We start from the raw sequence: 16213 nt of genomic DNA, 5'->3' as shown, positions 1-16213 counted from the left end.
CCTGTAAAAAAAAAAAACTACAGATTATAGAAACCGCAATTGCAGCCTATGTGTGATTTATGGCACTGCAAGCTCTAACTAAGCCCACAGAGTTCCCAGCTAAAACTTGACCATCAATGATTTTTGGCCTTTTTAGAGCAGTCAGGTGACCCTGCACCTCCACACGTGCTACCTCTTCTAGCAAGTAGGTTGCACTATCTCCAGTCAGACAGTCTCTGGGCAGCAACCCTTCATGGACTGATTTAGTGTGAAGTCCTTTCCCATTTCCTCCAAGGAAGATATCCAGTTGCAATATGCATCTTAAACTACCCCTGTTTAACAAAGGTTTAACAAACAAACAAAAGAAATTACATATATATATATATATATATATATATATATATATATATATATATATATATATATATATACATGTATATATGTATGTATTTAGCTCCCTTATATAACGAAAGCCTGTATCTTTATAGGCTTCTCCCCACAAATGCTCTGAATTCAGAGTTTCTTCAGTACAAGCTACCAATAAACAATATTCGATATTCCGGTCACTTCCTCTTCCACTTGCAGGACAAACTGACAACATGATTAGACATGACATCTGTCATTTTAAGGCCATCAAAGGTCCTGCCTCTGATGTCTTGCTCGTTTAAACATTCACATCCTTTTCCCAGGATCCCTCCTCACATTCCCAGATCAATTCAGTCCCTTGAACCTTCTGCACCTTTCCTCGACGCACCTTCTCCTTTTTTCACATCTGCTCTCCCTCTCTTTTCACTGTTTCTCAAACTTGATTGGCACTTTTTCAAGCCAATGGCTGAACAAATAAAAGATAAACATGTTGCTTGTAAACTAGCGTGATGGCTAGTGGTAGGATGTAAAGCCAGTAGACAGCCAAGGCTTTACAAAATATTTCAACATTCTTACCCAATTCCTTTTTGTTTCTGTACCCTTTGACTGTCGCATCATTATGTAAACAATATAGACACATAACACACAAACTTTTGTTTGCTGCTGAATACACTCCCAAATGCTTGCCATACAACTGCTTGTCTCATTATGGGGTCTGAGGTACTGATACAGATGTAAAAAATGCCACAAGCGCTCATCTTTGATACATGAGGACCATAAAGGGAGAGATTGGGGATGTAGAGGTCTTCACTGGGCCCTGCTCCCCAGCCCAGCATCTTTTCCTCTGCTGACAGTGTACTGCTTTTGACCTGATCTCCTGAAGGGGTGCTGTTCAAAAACTGTCCAGCCTATGTTTGATACTTTTCTGTCCCCCAATGCCTTCATGACAGAGATGTTGATGGTCATAGCAGGAAGTGTGTTCTCCAAACCCATCGAAGCAGCCAATGTGTTGGCTTGTTTTTCTTGGATTCCTCCCAGTCCCTTGGTTGAGCTCTACATTTGGCTACAGGAAGAGGGCCTCAGGGTGACTTGTTGTGAGAGGGCCTCAGAAGCTACCCACGACATGGTTCCGCTGCTCTCACCCAAGTCCTCATTTCATATTGTCGATGTGCGATCAGCACCATCTGGGGATGAAGAGCACAGAAGCAAATAGCAGCATGTTAGTTTTCGTTTTGTTTTGTCCAAGAGCTTTCAGTACTCTCAGGTGCTGCACCACCTGTGCCCATGGGTTCGACTAAACTAGTCATTTGATGTGTGCTCCAAGAATCGCCAAGCCATGTTTATCTGATCTCAACAAGGCCCTTGTGTTTGGATGACTTCAAGATGGTATTCTGCAAAAATACAAGTGTCAAACTCAAGGCCCACATCTTTTTATGTGGCCCGTGAAAGTAAATCATATTTGTGTCAACTTCCATTTTTATTGCTAAAATCTGTACTAAAATATAAAATTTAATGTGAAAAAAAATAATAACGTGCTATTACAAGCATTTTTTTCATTACCAAACCTCTTTATACAGTCACTTGATGTGGATGGGAGGGTTTAAGAGTATCCCTATTTATTATTAAAGAGCACTGGAATCGTCCAACTTCAGCAATGTCTTTTGTATTTCGAGAGAACTGACTCATATTTAACAAGACTCAATAGGAAAACCGGAAGTTGCATCATGAAATGAGACGAGATAAACGAATGAATATTACTCATCATTAACTATACTATGTGTGCAGTTTGCATGTTCTCCCGGTGCCTGTGTGGGTTTTCTCCGGGCACTCCGGTTTCCTCCCACATCCCAAAAACATGCATGAATTGGAGACTCTAAATTGCCCGTAGGTGTGAATGTGAGTGCGAATGGTTGTTTGTTTGTATGTGCCCTGCGATTGGCTGGCAACCAGTTCAGGGTGTACCCCACCTCCTGCCCGATGATAGCTGGGATAGGCTCCAGCACGCCCGCGACCCTAGTGAGGAGAAGCGGCTCAGAAAATGGATGGATGGATGGATCATTATATTTGTCCAAACAAATATACCTTTAGTTGTACCAGGCATTAAAAATTAACAAAAAACTGAAGAAACAAGGGTGGTCTAATTTCCCCCCCATGACTATATTAATGGTCAGAGGACAAATATTTTAATTTTTTCTTGATAACTCTAGAACCACTTTACAAACCACATCTGCCATTTCAAAGTGATTATATGGCAGATATACAGAAGTTAAATCGATAAATATGATGCCGAATGCGCCGTCTGCTTTTTGCATCCTGCGCCTTCCGGTCTTTGTCTCTTTCCGGCGCTGTGAGCCAAACATCCTGTTCATTCGGCGTTGTGTGCTATTGTTCCATGCTTTTGTTCCCGTCCTCATATATTTGTCGTCGTATGGTTTAATGATGCGACGATGGTTTATTGTGTGGCATTTGGTTGTACAAATGGTTCAGGCAGCGGCAAGAGTTGTTTTTTTGGTTTTCCAAGTGAAGAAGGAATACGTGACCAGTGGATAGTGAAAGTAACTCGACAGGGGAAGAAATGTGCTCAGTTATGGGTGCCTAGCAAGCATTCCAAACTCTATGCCGATCACTTCGAACCGGCGTGTTTTGAGAAAGCATTGGATACACAGGTGTAGTTAGGCAGAGACTGAAACCAGGTGTGGTGCCCACTATTTTTTCCACGGCCAGCGGGACCTCTACCGCCAGCAAGAGAACTAAATCTCGCAGTAGCGAAGCGGCGCAGACAAGTGGTGAGCATTTCCTTGTATATCAGAATCAGAATCAGAATCATCTTTATTTGCCAAGTATGTCCAAAAAACACACAAGGAATTTGTCTCCGGTAGTTGGAGCCGCTCTCGTACGACAACAGACAGTCAATTGACAAAGAACACTTTTGAGACATAAAGACATTGACAAAAAACAAACAAAAAAAAAAAAACAGTCACTGAGCAGTGAACGGCTGCTAGTTATCTGGTAATGCCGGTACATTTTTTTTTTTTTTTTTTTTGACAATTGTGCAAAAGATGAGTCACTGATGGTGTAGTGGTACACTCGCCTGACTTTGGTGCAGGCAGCGTGGGTTCAGTTCCCACTCAGTGATGGTGTGAATGTGAGTGCGAATGGTTGTCCGCGTCCATATGTGCCCTGCGACTGACTGGCGACCAGTTCAGGGTGTAGTCCGCCTTTCGCCCGAAGTCAGCTGGGATAGGCTCCAGCGCCGCGCGACCCTAACCAGGATAAGCGGTGTTGAAAATGGATGGATGGATGGATGTGCAAAAGATGCAGAGTCCTCTAGCACTTAGAGCAGTTTGAATGACTAATATTGCAATAGTCCGGTGCAATGACCATTGTGCAAAGGGCGCCGAGACTTCAAGGAGTGTATGCGGTTTAAAGTGACGAGTAGTGCGATAATCTGGGACAATGTTGGCTGTGCAAATGTTGCAGATACTCCTCAATCAGTGTGCAAATGGAGCAGATGCTACTCTGGCATGAGTGGCCAGTACAGATATGCAAATAGTGCAGCATGGCGAGACAACTACAGTGAGTGCACAAGTAATTGGCCCCAGAGAAATGTGACAAAAAAAAAATTCCCAGCATGTTGTAATGGAATTGTAGGTTAGGTGTTTAAGAAGTTGATTGCGAGAGGAAAGAAGCTGTTGGAATGTCTGCTAGTTCTAGTTTGCATTGATCGGTAGCGCCTACCTCAGGGAAGGAGCTGGAAGAGCTGGTGACCGGGGTGCGGAGGGTCCGAGAGGATTTTGCACGCTCTTGTCTTAGTTCTGTCCTCTGTCCTCAAGGATGGGTAGGGGGGTATCGACAATCCTTTCAGCAGTTTTGATTGTCCGTTGCAGTCGGAGTTTGTCATTTTTTGTAGCAGCACCAAACCAGACTGTGATGGAAGAACACAGGACTGATTCGATGACCGCTGTGTAGAACTGCCTCAGCAGCTCCGGTGGCAGGCCGTGCTTTCTCAGAAGCCGCAGGAAGTACATTCTCTGCTGGGCCTTTTTGAGGACGGAGTTGATGTTGGTCGCCCACTTCAGGTCCTGCGAGACTGTAATTCCCAGGAACTTGAAGGTCTTGATGGTTGACACAAGCCAGCTGGACAACGTGAGGGGCCGCTGTGGCGAAGGATGCCTCCTGAAGTCCACGATCATCTCTACAGTCTTGAGCGTGTTCAGCTCCAGGTTGTGTCGGCCGCACGACAGCTCCAGCCGCTCCACTTCCTGTCGATATGCAGACTCGTCACCGTCCTTGATGAGGCCGATGACAGTGGTGTCATCTGCAAACTTCAGGAGTTTGACAGTCGGGTGTGCTGAGGTGCAGTCGTTCGTGTAGAGAGAGAAGAGCAGCGGAGAGAGGACACAACCTTGGGGCGCCCCAGTGCTGATGCTGCGTGTGGATGAAGTGGCCTCCCCCAGCATGACCTGTTGTGTCCTGCCCGTCAGAAAGCTGTAAATCCACTGGCAGATGGCAGGTGAGACGCTGAGCTGGAGAAACTTTGATGAAAGGAGTTCAGGGATGATGGTGTTGAACGCTGAATTGAAGTCCACGAACAGGATCCTCGCGTAGGTCCCTGCACTGTCGAGGTGTTCTAGGATGAAGTGCAGTCCCATGTTGACTGCATCAACCGTAGACCTGTTTGCTTGATAGGCAAACTGCAAGGGGTCCAGCAGGGGACCTGTGACACTCTTGAGGTGGTCCAGTACGAGACGTTCAAAGGACTTCATGACCACAGATGTCAAGGCGACAGGCCTGTAGTCATTTCGACCCGAGATTGCAGGTTTCTTGGGGACTGGAATGATGGTGGAGCGTTTGAAACAGGATGGCACGTAGCACAGTTCCAGAGATCTATTGAAGATCTGTGTGAAGACTGAAGCGAGCTGGTCCGCGCAGACTTTGAGGCAGGATGGGGACACATGGTCTGGGCCTGCCGCTTTGTTAATCTTTTGTTGTTTGAAGATGCGTCTCACATCCTGTTCATGGATGGTTAACGCAGAAGTCAGAGGTGTGATTGTGGTCGGGGGTGCGGCCGCGTGGGTGTGGGGTGTGACTACGACTCTATTATGGTTACTATGCACTGGGGAGTAGGAAAAAAAAGACCCACACTAATTTTCAGTACAGTCGCCTATATGACAAGCCAAGACACACGGCAAAGACTTGTGCGGCGTGTTATAACGCAACTCGAGTGAGGGGCACACAATATATAGGAATACTGCATCCTATGTAAAAGCTTTTGCCGTGTCACTGAAACATATGAATACCTAATACGTGCTAAAAAATATTGGCACACCTGGGGTGGCATTATTTCAAGCCATGTGTGTATAAAAAGACATGCTTTTGACATACCGTCACATGGAGCCAGTGGCCACTCTCTTTTTCTGTTGTACAGCTGCGACTTGGCTGCGCGTCGTCGTCACTGTAAGGTTCCGACCTCCTGATCGGCTCAAACATGTACGCTTTGACGATGCCAAGTTCAGTTGGGTGCTCCTGTATGTCGAAATCCTACTCCACATATTCCAACACGTTGCTCGCCATTGCGTATAGTGTGTATCGCGCTGTGTTTGTCAATTGCAGCGTCACTTCTGGTAGCCCTAGAGTAACCACACCACGGTGTCTTGAGCATCGGGTATGTTCGGGGAGGACTCAATATGCGTCATAAAAACCTAATTTTGAGCTAAACTATGGTTGAAAACTTCCTGGAAGTTACGTGCATGTATTACATAACATATAACTGTCATGAGTGTGTGTTCCGGTTGTTGTCTTCCCCGTCTCGTACACACATGCTCCTGAGAGCATCTTCACCACCTGTGCCTCGTTCACCCGAATTACCCCTTGCATTTAACCTCGTGTCTCATTCTTTCTTGTCGCCACTTCAATGTAGCTTGTCGTCGCGTTCCAGTATTCCTTGTTTCCACGTCACAGACTCACAGGAAGACTAGACCCTGTTCCGATTATCAACCTAGCCTTTTTACCTTATGTTTTTGGATACTGTTGCCTTTTTTGGATTGCCTTCCTGTGTACCGACTTCTGCCTGTATATTAAATCTCTCTTTTTTTAAACTGTCCATTTGTTTGGGAGTCGTGCACATTGGGGTCCTATCCTCTGTTCCGTTCATGATTGAACGAACTGGCCATAACATGGACCCAGCAGACTCAGACCCGGTGCACAAAGCCCTTCAAGCGCAGGGTCAACGCCTCTCGAAGCAGGATGAACAGTTTGCTGCCCTCCACCTTCATCTCGAGGGACTATCAGAACATCAGGACAACATGAGACAGGTGGCCTCACAGTTTGAAGTTCTTATGAAAATTATTCAAAAGAAGGAACCAGTTGGTACAACACCCGATACCACCACGGTACCAACGTTTTCATGTGAACCAGTTACCATGCAACCACCTGCCATCTCCGCTGCTGTCTGCCCACAGCTCTCTCGACTGGAGAGGTTCTCTGGAGATTCTGGGAATATTAAGCCGTTCATCACTCAGTGCGAACTCCACTTTGAGCTGCAGGCAGCTGCCTTCCCCACCGAGCGGGCAAAAATCGCTTTCGTCATTTCCCACCTGACTGGTCATGCGGAGGCATGGGCTACTGCTGAATGGAGTCGCGTGTCATTTGTGGGCTTTTTTCGAAATGACTATGGAGCATATTTTTCAGTTTTCCACACCAGATCGTGAGGCAGCTCGCTCCCTTGTCACCTTACACCAAGACAAGCGCAGGGTTTCGGATTACGCGATTGATTTTCGCATTCGAGCAGCTGAGAGTCAGTGGAATAATAGGGCACTGCATTTTTTCAAGGACTATCCCCCGCCGTCAGGGATCATTTGGTCCCGCTGGACCTGCCGACAGACTTGGACACTCTCATCGCTCTCGCCGTAAAAATCAACAAGAGGCTTTTGGATCGCGAGCTGGACGGAGTTCGGCAGAGGGCTGCGTCATCGCGCACTTGGAGGACGAGCCACGTCACCACGGATGAACCCATTCAACTGGGCAGGTTCCGTTTCTCCCCTGAGGAACGTCAACGCCGGCTGAGGGAAGCGCGATGCTTCTACTGCTGGCAGTTGGGTCATTCCGTGAACAACTGTCACGTCAAGTTTGCCGGTAGCAAGGGCACGGGAGCGGTGAGTCTAAATTTCATTCAGGAAGACCCTGCCCGGGTTCTTCCAAAAGTGACACTACGCTCTCCTTCTTCTTCTTTTCCTTTCGGCTTGTCCCGTTAGGGGTCGCCACAGCGCGTCATCCTTTTCCATGAGAGCCTATCTCCTGCATCCTCCTCTCGAACACCAACTGCCATCATGTCTTCCCTCACGACATCCATCAACCTTCTCTTTGGTCTTCCTCTAGCTCTCTTGCCTGGCAGCTCCATCCTCATCATCCTTCTACCAATATACTCACTCTCTCTCCTCTGGACGTGTCCAAACCATTGAAGTCTGCTCTCTCTAACTTTGTCTCCAAAACATCGAACCTTGGCTGTCCCTCTGATGAGCTCATTTCTAATTTTATCCAACCTGGTCACTCCGAGAGCGAACCTCAACATCTTCATTTCCGCCACCTCCAGCTCTGCTTCCTGTTTTCTCTTCAGTGCCACTGTCTCTAATCCGTACATCATGGCTGGCCTCACCACTGTTTTATAAACTTTGCCCTTCATCCTAGCAGAGACTCTTCTGTCACATAACACACCTGACACCTTCCTCCACCCGTTCCAACCTGCTTGGACCCGTTTCTTCACTTCCTGACCACACTCACCATTGCTCTGGACGGTTAACCCCAAGTATTTAAAGTCCTCTACCCTTGCCATCTCTTCTCCCTGTAGCCTCATTCTTCCCCCACCACCCCTCTCATTCATGCACATATTCTGTTTTACTTCGGCTAATCTTCATTCCTCTTCTTTCCAGTGCATGCCTCCATCTTTCTAACTGTTCCTCCAGCTGCTCCCTGCTTTCACTGCAGATCACAATGTCATCTGCAAACATCATGGTCCACGGGGATTCCAGTCTAACCTCATCTGTCAGCCTATCCATCACCACTGCAAAAAGGAAGGGGCTCAGGGCTGATCCCTGATGCAGTCCCACGTCCACCTTAAATTCTTCTGTCACACCGACAGCACACCTCACCGCTGTTCTGCTGCCCTCGTACATGTCCTGTATTATTCTAACATACTTCTCTGCCACTCCAGACTTCCGCATGCAGTACCACAGTTCCTCTCTGGGTACTCTGTCATAGGCTTTCTCTAGATCTACAAAGACACAATGTAGCTCCTTCTGACCTTCTCTGTACTTTTCCATCAACATCCTCAAGGCAAATAATGCATCTGTGGTACTCTTTCTAGGCATGAAACCATACTGTTGCTCGCAAATACTCACTTCTGTCCTGAGTCTAGCCTCCACTACTCTTTCCCATAACGTCATTGTGTGGCTCATCAACTTTATTCCTCTATAGTTGCCACAGCTCTGCACATCACCTTTGTTCTTAAAAATGGGCACCAGTACACTTTTCCTCCATTCCTCAGGCATCTTCTCACGCAGTAGAATTCTATTGAACAAGCTGGTCAAAAACTCCACAGCCACCTCTCCTAGATGCTTCTATACCTCCACAGGAATGTCATCAGGACCAACTGCCTTTCCATTTTTCATTCTCTTTAATGCCTTTCTAACTTCCCTCTTACTAATCATTGCCATTTCCTGGTCCACCACACTTGCCTCTTCTACTCTCCCTTCTCTATCATTTTCCTCATTCATCAACTCCTCGAAGTATTCTTTCCATCTACCTAGCACACTGCTGGCACCAGTCAACATATTTCCATCTCTATCCTTAATCACCCTAACCTGCTGCACATCCTTCCCATCTCTATCTGTTAAATATATTATAGAAGTTATCATTTATTTGCTTAGCTTGCATTAGTATGATGGACAATTTTAGATGTTTCGCCTTCAAAAAGAAGACTCAGCATCATCCATGGAAGGACGCTTGGACCAAGGACATGATCGGATGTGGTCGGGTCGTGACAGGTGTTGATCCAATATTATGTGTTGTGTCTTATTGCTTAGAATACTATGTCTGGGAAAAAACCCTCTTATTATCAAATATTTTGTGTTGTGTCTTATTACTTAGAATAATATCAAATATTTTGTGTTGTGTCTTATTACTTAGAATAATATCAAATATTATGTGTTGTGTCTTATTGCTTAAAATACTATGTCTGGGAAAAAACCCTCTTATTATCAAATATTCTGTGTTGTGTCTTATTGCTTAGAACATTATGATTGTAAATCCCTCCTATTTCAAATAAATGCAGGAGCGAGGGGGGGGGATTGTTTAGAGCGTGTTGAGAGACTGTGATCTGAACAATCTCCCATACGCCCTCCTCATGAGAAAAAGTAACAAGCGTCTTCATTCCTTTTGTGTCTATTATAATGTTGGGTAAGATTAATCCAACACTATCCCTCTGTCTGGCCAGCCTGTATAGATCCTTTTCTCCTTCTTTAGTGTCCAACCTGCCATACATGTCATCATATGCCTCTTGTTTTGCCTTTGCCACCTCTACCTTTGCCCTGTGTCGCATCTCAATGTATTCCTTTCGCCTCTCCTCGGTCCTCTCAGTGTCCCACTTCTTCTTAGCTAACCGTTTTCCTTGTATTATTTCCTGTACTCTGAGGTTCCACCACCAAGTCTCCTTCTCTCCTTTCCTGCCAGAAGATACACCAAGTACTCGCCTGCCTGCTTCTCTGATCACCTTGGCTGCAGTGGTCCAGTCTTCTGGAAGCTCTTCCCGTCCACCGAGAGCCTGTATCTGTCATGGTCTGTGTTTTGGTTTGGGTTGTTTAGTTTTGTTCCATGTTTTCCTGTGTTCCATGTTTGTCGTGTGCTCATTAGGTTGTTGTGTCCACCTGTTCTCGTCTACTTTGTGTTGACCAATCAGCTCTCTCTAGCCACTCGTCTTGTCCAGGTGTTCCTCGTTGTCTCGTCAATTTGTTTGTATTTAGTTCCCTGGTTTCTTTCAGTTCTCGTCGGTTCATTGTCGTTGTCACATGTCTTGCCATGTCATTGTCGCTCAGGTATTTCACCAGTCATGTCTTGTTTCTTGTTTTGGGTTCACTCAAGTGTTTCTTTGTTACTTTGTGTTTAGATTTTGGACTTTGTTAATTTAGCATTTAGACTTTTTCATGATCTTTGTTTTCCTTTGTTTTTGGAATTAAATATTATTATTTTGAGATTCCTGCACTCCTGCCTTGCCTCCCTGCTTCCCTGCAATTGGGTCCACCATGTTCTTGCCTTGCATTCCTCGCCGTCGCCCTAACCATGTTCATGACAGTATCACCTCTTCCCGAAAAGCTGCACAACACTCGTCCTGTCTCAGCTTCCACCACATGGTTCTCTTCTCTGCCTTTGTCTTCCTAATTTTCCTCCCCACCACCAGAGTCATCTTACACACCACCATCCTATGCTGTCTAGTCACACTCTCCCCTACCACTACCTTACAGTTGGTAACCTCCTTCAGATTACATCGTCTGCACAAGATGTAATCCACCTGTGTGCTTCTACCTCCGCTCTTGTAGGTCACCCTATGTTCGTGCCTCTTCTGGAAAAAAGTGTTCACTACAGCCATTTGCATCCTTGTTGCAAAGTCTACCACCATCTGTCCCTCCAAGTTCCTTTCCTGGATACCGTACTTACCCATCACTTCTTCATCACCCTTATTACCTTCACCAACATGTCCATTACAATCTGCACCAATTACGACTCTCTCTCTGTCTGGGATGCTCAGAACTACATCATCTAGCTCCTTCCAGAATTTCTCTTTCACCTCTAGGTCACATCCTACCTGTGGGGCATAGCCACTAATCACATTACACATAACACCCTCAATTTCAAATTTCAGCCTCATCACTCGATCTGATACTCTTTTCACCTCCAAGACATTCTTAGCCAACTCTTCTTTTAAAATAACCCCGACTCCATTTCTCTTCCCATCTACACCATGGTAAAATAATTTAAACCCTCCCCCTAAACTTCTAGCCTTACTGCCTTTCCACCTGGTCTCCTGGACACACAATATATCAACCTTTCTCCTAATCATCATGTCAACCAACTCCCGAGATTTTCCTGTCATAGTCCCAACATTCAGTTCTAGGCTCTGTGTTTTCCTCTTCTCTTTCTGCCGAAGAACCCGCTTTCCACCTCTTCTTCTTCTTTGACTTCGACTTCGACCCACAGTAGCTGAATTTCCAACAGCGCCCTGCAGGTTGACGGCGCCGGTGGCGGACGTTGTTAACCCGGGCCACGACCGATCCGGTATGGAATTCTTTGGATGAACGCTCATATTTGTTTGGCAAAGTTTTAAGCCGGATGCCCTTCCTGATGCAACCCTCTGCATTTATCCGGGCTTGGGCTACAGTTTGCACTGACTTGTGCCCCCCATAGGGCTGCATTGACACTACGCTCTCCTGATCAAGAAATTCATACACCTGTATTAATTGACTGGTTCTGACGCAAACTTACTCAACTCCCTCCTCGTTAGAAGGATGCACCTTCGAACCTTTCAAATAAAACGCCACCGCAACACCTATGCTGCAGACGGCAGTTTTATGGGCAAGATCACTCACCCGCACCCAAACACTCACATTGACATTTCCTGATTCTCACTCGGAACGCATTAGTTTTCATGTTTTTGACGCCATGAATCATGACCTTATTTTAGGGAACCCATGGTTGAAATTACATAACCACCACATTGACTGGTCCTCTGGGCAGGCTATGTCATGGGGCAGCAATTGCGCCCAGAACTGTTTCAAGCCTCCATGTGATGTTCAGGGATATGTTTCAAATGTAAATCCACAGACCCCATCAGGGGATCCTGACTTATTTCAAGTGCCCACCTGTTACCAGGACATTAAAGATGTTTTTTTCCAAGTCCAAGGCCAAATTCCTTCCACCCCACAGACCGTATGACTGTGCTGTTGACTTGCTTCCTGGAACCACACCCCCACGAGGGAGGTTATTCTCTCTTTCAGGGCCGGAACAGAAGGCTATGAAGGAGTATGTGGATGAATCCACACACACAACTGGCAGCCGGGATTATTCGCCCATCTTCATCCCCTGCGCGAGCCGGATTTTTCTTTGTGGACAAGAAGGACAAGACTCTGCGACCCTGTATCGATTACCGGGGTCTCAACGACATAACTGTGAAAAACAGGTACCCTCTTCCTCTCATCTCCACCGCCTTTGAGTTCCTGGAGGGAGCCAAGGTTTTCACCAAACTAGACTTAAGAAATGCATATCATCTAGTCAGGATAAGTGAGGGGGATGAATGAAAAATAGCCTTCAACACACCAACGGGACATTATGAGTATTTGGTAATGCCTTTTGGACTAACTAACGCCCCAGCTGTTTTCCAGAACTTTGTCAATGATGTCTTGCGTGACATGTTGAATGTGTACGTTTTTGTATATTTGGATGATATTTTGATATTCTCCCCGGATGAGGAGACTCACATCATTCATGTCCGCTCTGTGTTGCAGCAGTTACTGCAGAATGAACTATATGTCAAGGCTGAGAAATGTGAGTTCCACAAGGCGTCCGTTTCTTTTCTGGGGTTCGTGCTGGCTCCAGGTGAAATCAAAATGGACCTTTGCAAAGTTGATGCGGTGACTAATTGGCCCACTCCCACGTCACGCAAAGACGTACAAAGGTTCTTAGGGTTCGCTAATTTCTACAGAATGTTCCTTAGAAATTTTTGTTCTATAGCCTCGCCTTTGCATGATCTTACCTCGCCACACAGGCTTTGTCAGGCAGCTTTTCAAAAACTTAAATCGAGCTTTACCTCCGCTCCCATCCATCAGATCTCAAATAGCAGTTTGTGGTAGAAGTTGATGCATCTGGTGCCGGTATGGGAGCAGTGCTCTCCCAGAAATGTCTCAAGGATGGTAAGTTTCATCCTTGTGCTTATCTCTCGAAAAAAAACTGACCCCAGCGAGAAAAATTATGACATTGGTGACCGTGAACTGCTGCCAGTCAAGGTGGCTTTGGTGGAGTGGAGGCACTGGCTAGAGGGGGCACATACTCCGTTTTTAGTATGGACAGATCACAAGAACCTGGAATATATTAAAACTGCTAAGAGATTAATTGTGAGGCAGGCTAGATTGGCTCTGTTCTCCACTAGATTCAATTTCGCGTTATCCTACCGACCTGGTTCTAAAAATGGTAAGCCAGATGCTTTATCGCGCATTTTCTGCGCAGAGAATTCTTTGTCCAACCCTAAAACCATTTTGCCCAAGTCCTGTTTCGTTTCTGCTTTTGTTTCGGACATTGAGACTGCGGTAAAGGAGGCTCTGAAGAACACTCTTAGCCCTGAAAATTGCCCTGAAAACAGGCTTTATGTGGTTCCGACCTTAAGGGGAAGAGTCATCCACTGGGCTCACACTAACCGGACTGTATGCCACCCAGGCATTGCCAAGACTCAATCTGTGGTCGAACAGCGCTTTTGGCGGCCCAATGTTAGAAGGGATGTTACTAATTATGTCAATGCTTGCCAGGTATGTGCTGCTAACAAGTCCTCTCGTAAACGTCCTTCTGGGGAGTTCTGACCCCTGCCAATATCACAACGTCCTTGGTCAGACATTTCCGTAGACCTTGTGAAAGGGTTACCGGCCTCTAAAGAGAATACCACCATTCTCACAGTTGTGGACACGTTCTCTAAGATGGCACACTTCATTGGACTCCCGAAACTCCCCTCAGCTAAAGTCACTGCCGAGTTAATGATACACCAGGTATTCAAGTTCCATGGTTTCCCCAAGAATGTGGTATCTGATAGGGGTCCCCAATTCATTTCGCAATTTTGGAAGGAGTTTTGCAATCTCATAGGTGCTACCGTCAGTCTGACATCTAGGTTTCACCCTGAAACCAACGGACAAACCGAGAGGCTGAACCAGGACTTGGACACTGGGCTCCGATGTCTCGCTTCCCAGGAGCCCCGATCCTGGTCTCAGAAAGTGGTTAGGGTCTAATTCTCTCACAATTCCCTCCCCTCTGCATCCACTGGTCTATCGCCTTTTCACGTTGTGCATGTTTACCAACCATCTCTATTTCCTGCGATAGCTCCAGAGTCCACAGTTCCAGCGGCATTGACCTTGGTGAGACGCTGCAGGAGGACCTGGGAGCAAGCCCGCCAGATGCTGCCTTGCCAGGGACGGTCCTACAAGACTGCAGCTGACCGAACTAAAAAGTGAGTCAGCGAGTTTGGCTCTCCACCAAGCATATTCCACTCCGGGTGGAGTCCCGGAAGCTCGCTCCAAGGTTCGTTGGGCCGTTCCCCATCACGAGGATCATCAACCCTGTCACCGTGAAGCTTAGGCTCCCAAGGTCGATGCTGGTCCACCCTGCTTTTCACGTCAGCCTGCTCAAGTCCAGCTGGAAGTCCCCTCTGGTCACGCCTTCCAGGCCCCCTCCACTCCCCCGGTTCGTGGATGGGGGCCCTGTCTTCACTGTGAGGCGGCTGTTGTCGTCTCGTCGGAGGGGGAGGGGGTTTCAATATCTGGTGGACTGTGAGGGCTACGGGCCTGAGGAACGTTGATGGGTGTCGTCTGTGTTTATCCTGGATGACTCGCTCATTCGGGACTTCCACGTTGCGCATCCAGGGGGTCCGGGGCCGTCTGGGGCCAGCCGTTAAAGCGGGGGGGTACTGTCATGGGTGTGTGTTCCGGTTGTTGTCTTCCCCCTGTCTCGTACACACCTGCTCCTGAGAGCATCTTCACCACCTGTACCTCGTTCACCCTAATTACCCCTTGCATTTAACTTCATGTCTCGTTCTTTCGAGTCGCCAGTTCGTTGTACCTTGTCGTTGCGTTCCAGCATTCCTTGTTTCCATGTCACAGACTCACAGTAAGACTAGACCCTGTTCCGATTATCGACCTTGCCTTTTTGCCTCACCTTTTTGGATACTGTTGCCTTTTTTGCATTGGCTGCCTGTGTACTGACCTCTGCCCGTGTATTAAACCTCTCTTTTTTTAAACTGTCCATTTTTTTTTGGAGTCGTGCATTTTTGGGTCCTATCCTCTGTTCCGTTCATGACAATAACAAATATGAATTTTAACTGACCCCATAACATCCTTGTCATCTGACCTTTAATGTATTTATATATAATTTGCTTTACTTCTACATGATATACTATGTTTTTAGTATGCAGTATTCTCAGGGCCACCCCTCCCTAAACAGAGAGCATGCACTGTGCATAGGGCCTCATCCTTCAAGAGGGGCCACATTTTTGTATGCAATGGATGCACATATGTGCTACCATATGGTGCACGTGGCACACAGAGCACCAACTTAGCATGAGAAAGGAGAAAGCCAATGATTCCTACAATGACAGCATTCCAAATCTGACCCATCAGAGGGATGGACCTCCACTGCTGCACGGCCAGCCCTTGCAAAGCAACCAATATAGTTTGCTAATTGCTCCTCCTGCTCACACGTACACACACAGAAGCCTCACTCCATACTTAAAAAGCATTTCTAACTTGTCGGAAGACAGGCAGTCAATGGCTGACCTGTCGGCGTTTTGTATACTGGCCTTTAAAACACAATTGGAGCGCTGTCTCGTTTTTTTCAAATACGGGGCTATAAAAAAAACAGTACCGTGCTGTTTTTGACGTCAAAATACAGTTAGGTATTGGTACTTGGTGCGGCCACGACGTTATAGACTCATCATCGTAATAAACAAAGGGTCTGAAATAATCAACAAATTTTGTATGGCAATTATTGCTATACAAAATTATTTTTGGAAACCAATTGCAGAGATTTGTGGAAAATTTTTTCAAGATGCTGTTTTGGGCAGTAATTT

The 16213-nt window shown here is 46.4% G+C and overlaps 1 protein-coding gene and 1 long non-coding RNA gene across 3 annotated transcripts in view; one reads left to right on the top strand and one right to left on the bottom strand.

The window, feature by feature from the left end:
• Positions 1–407: 407 nt before the first annotated feature.
• Positions 408–16213, bottom strand: part of samd4a (sterile alpha motif domain containing 4A) — a 234686-nt gene continuing 218880 nt past the window's right edge. The window contains exon 13 of the mRNA XM_061765130.1: positions 408–1529. Coding sequence (XP_061621114.1) covers positions 1501–1529 — 29 coding nt within the window. The 3' untranslated portion in view covers positions 408–1500. The remainder of the gene's footprint in view (positions 1530–16213) is intronic.
• On the top strand, positions 1536–15390 carry LOC133473490 (uncharacterized). 2 transcript variants are annotated; one of them, XR_009787094.1, is made up of 4 exons: positions 1536–7499; positions 10072–12571; positions 13911–14369; positions 14473–15390. It is a non-coding gene; the product is annotated as an uncharacterized LOC133473490 (long non-coding RNA). The 2 variants fall into 2 exon arrangements; XR_009787093.1 differs by having other exon boundaries at positions 13911–15390.

The sequence above is a fragment of the Phyllopteryx taeniolatus genome, unplaced genomic scaffold, assembly GCF_024500385.1.
Source record: "Phyllopteryx taeniolatus isolate TA_2022b unplaced genomic scaffold, UOR_Ptae_1.2 contig_26, whole genome shotgun sequence".
NCBI lineage: Eukaryota > Metazoa > Chordata > Actinopteri > Syngnathiformes > Syngnathidae > Phyllopteryx > Phyllopteryx taeniolatus.
This window is presented reverse-complemented; position numbering and strand designations above follow the sequence as displayed.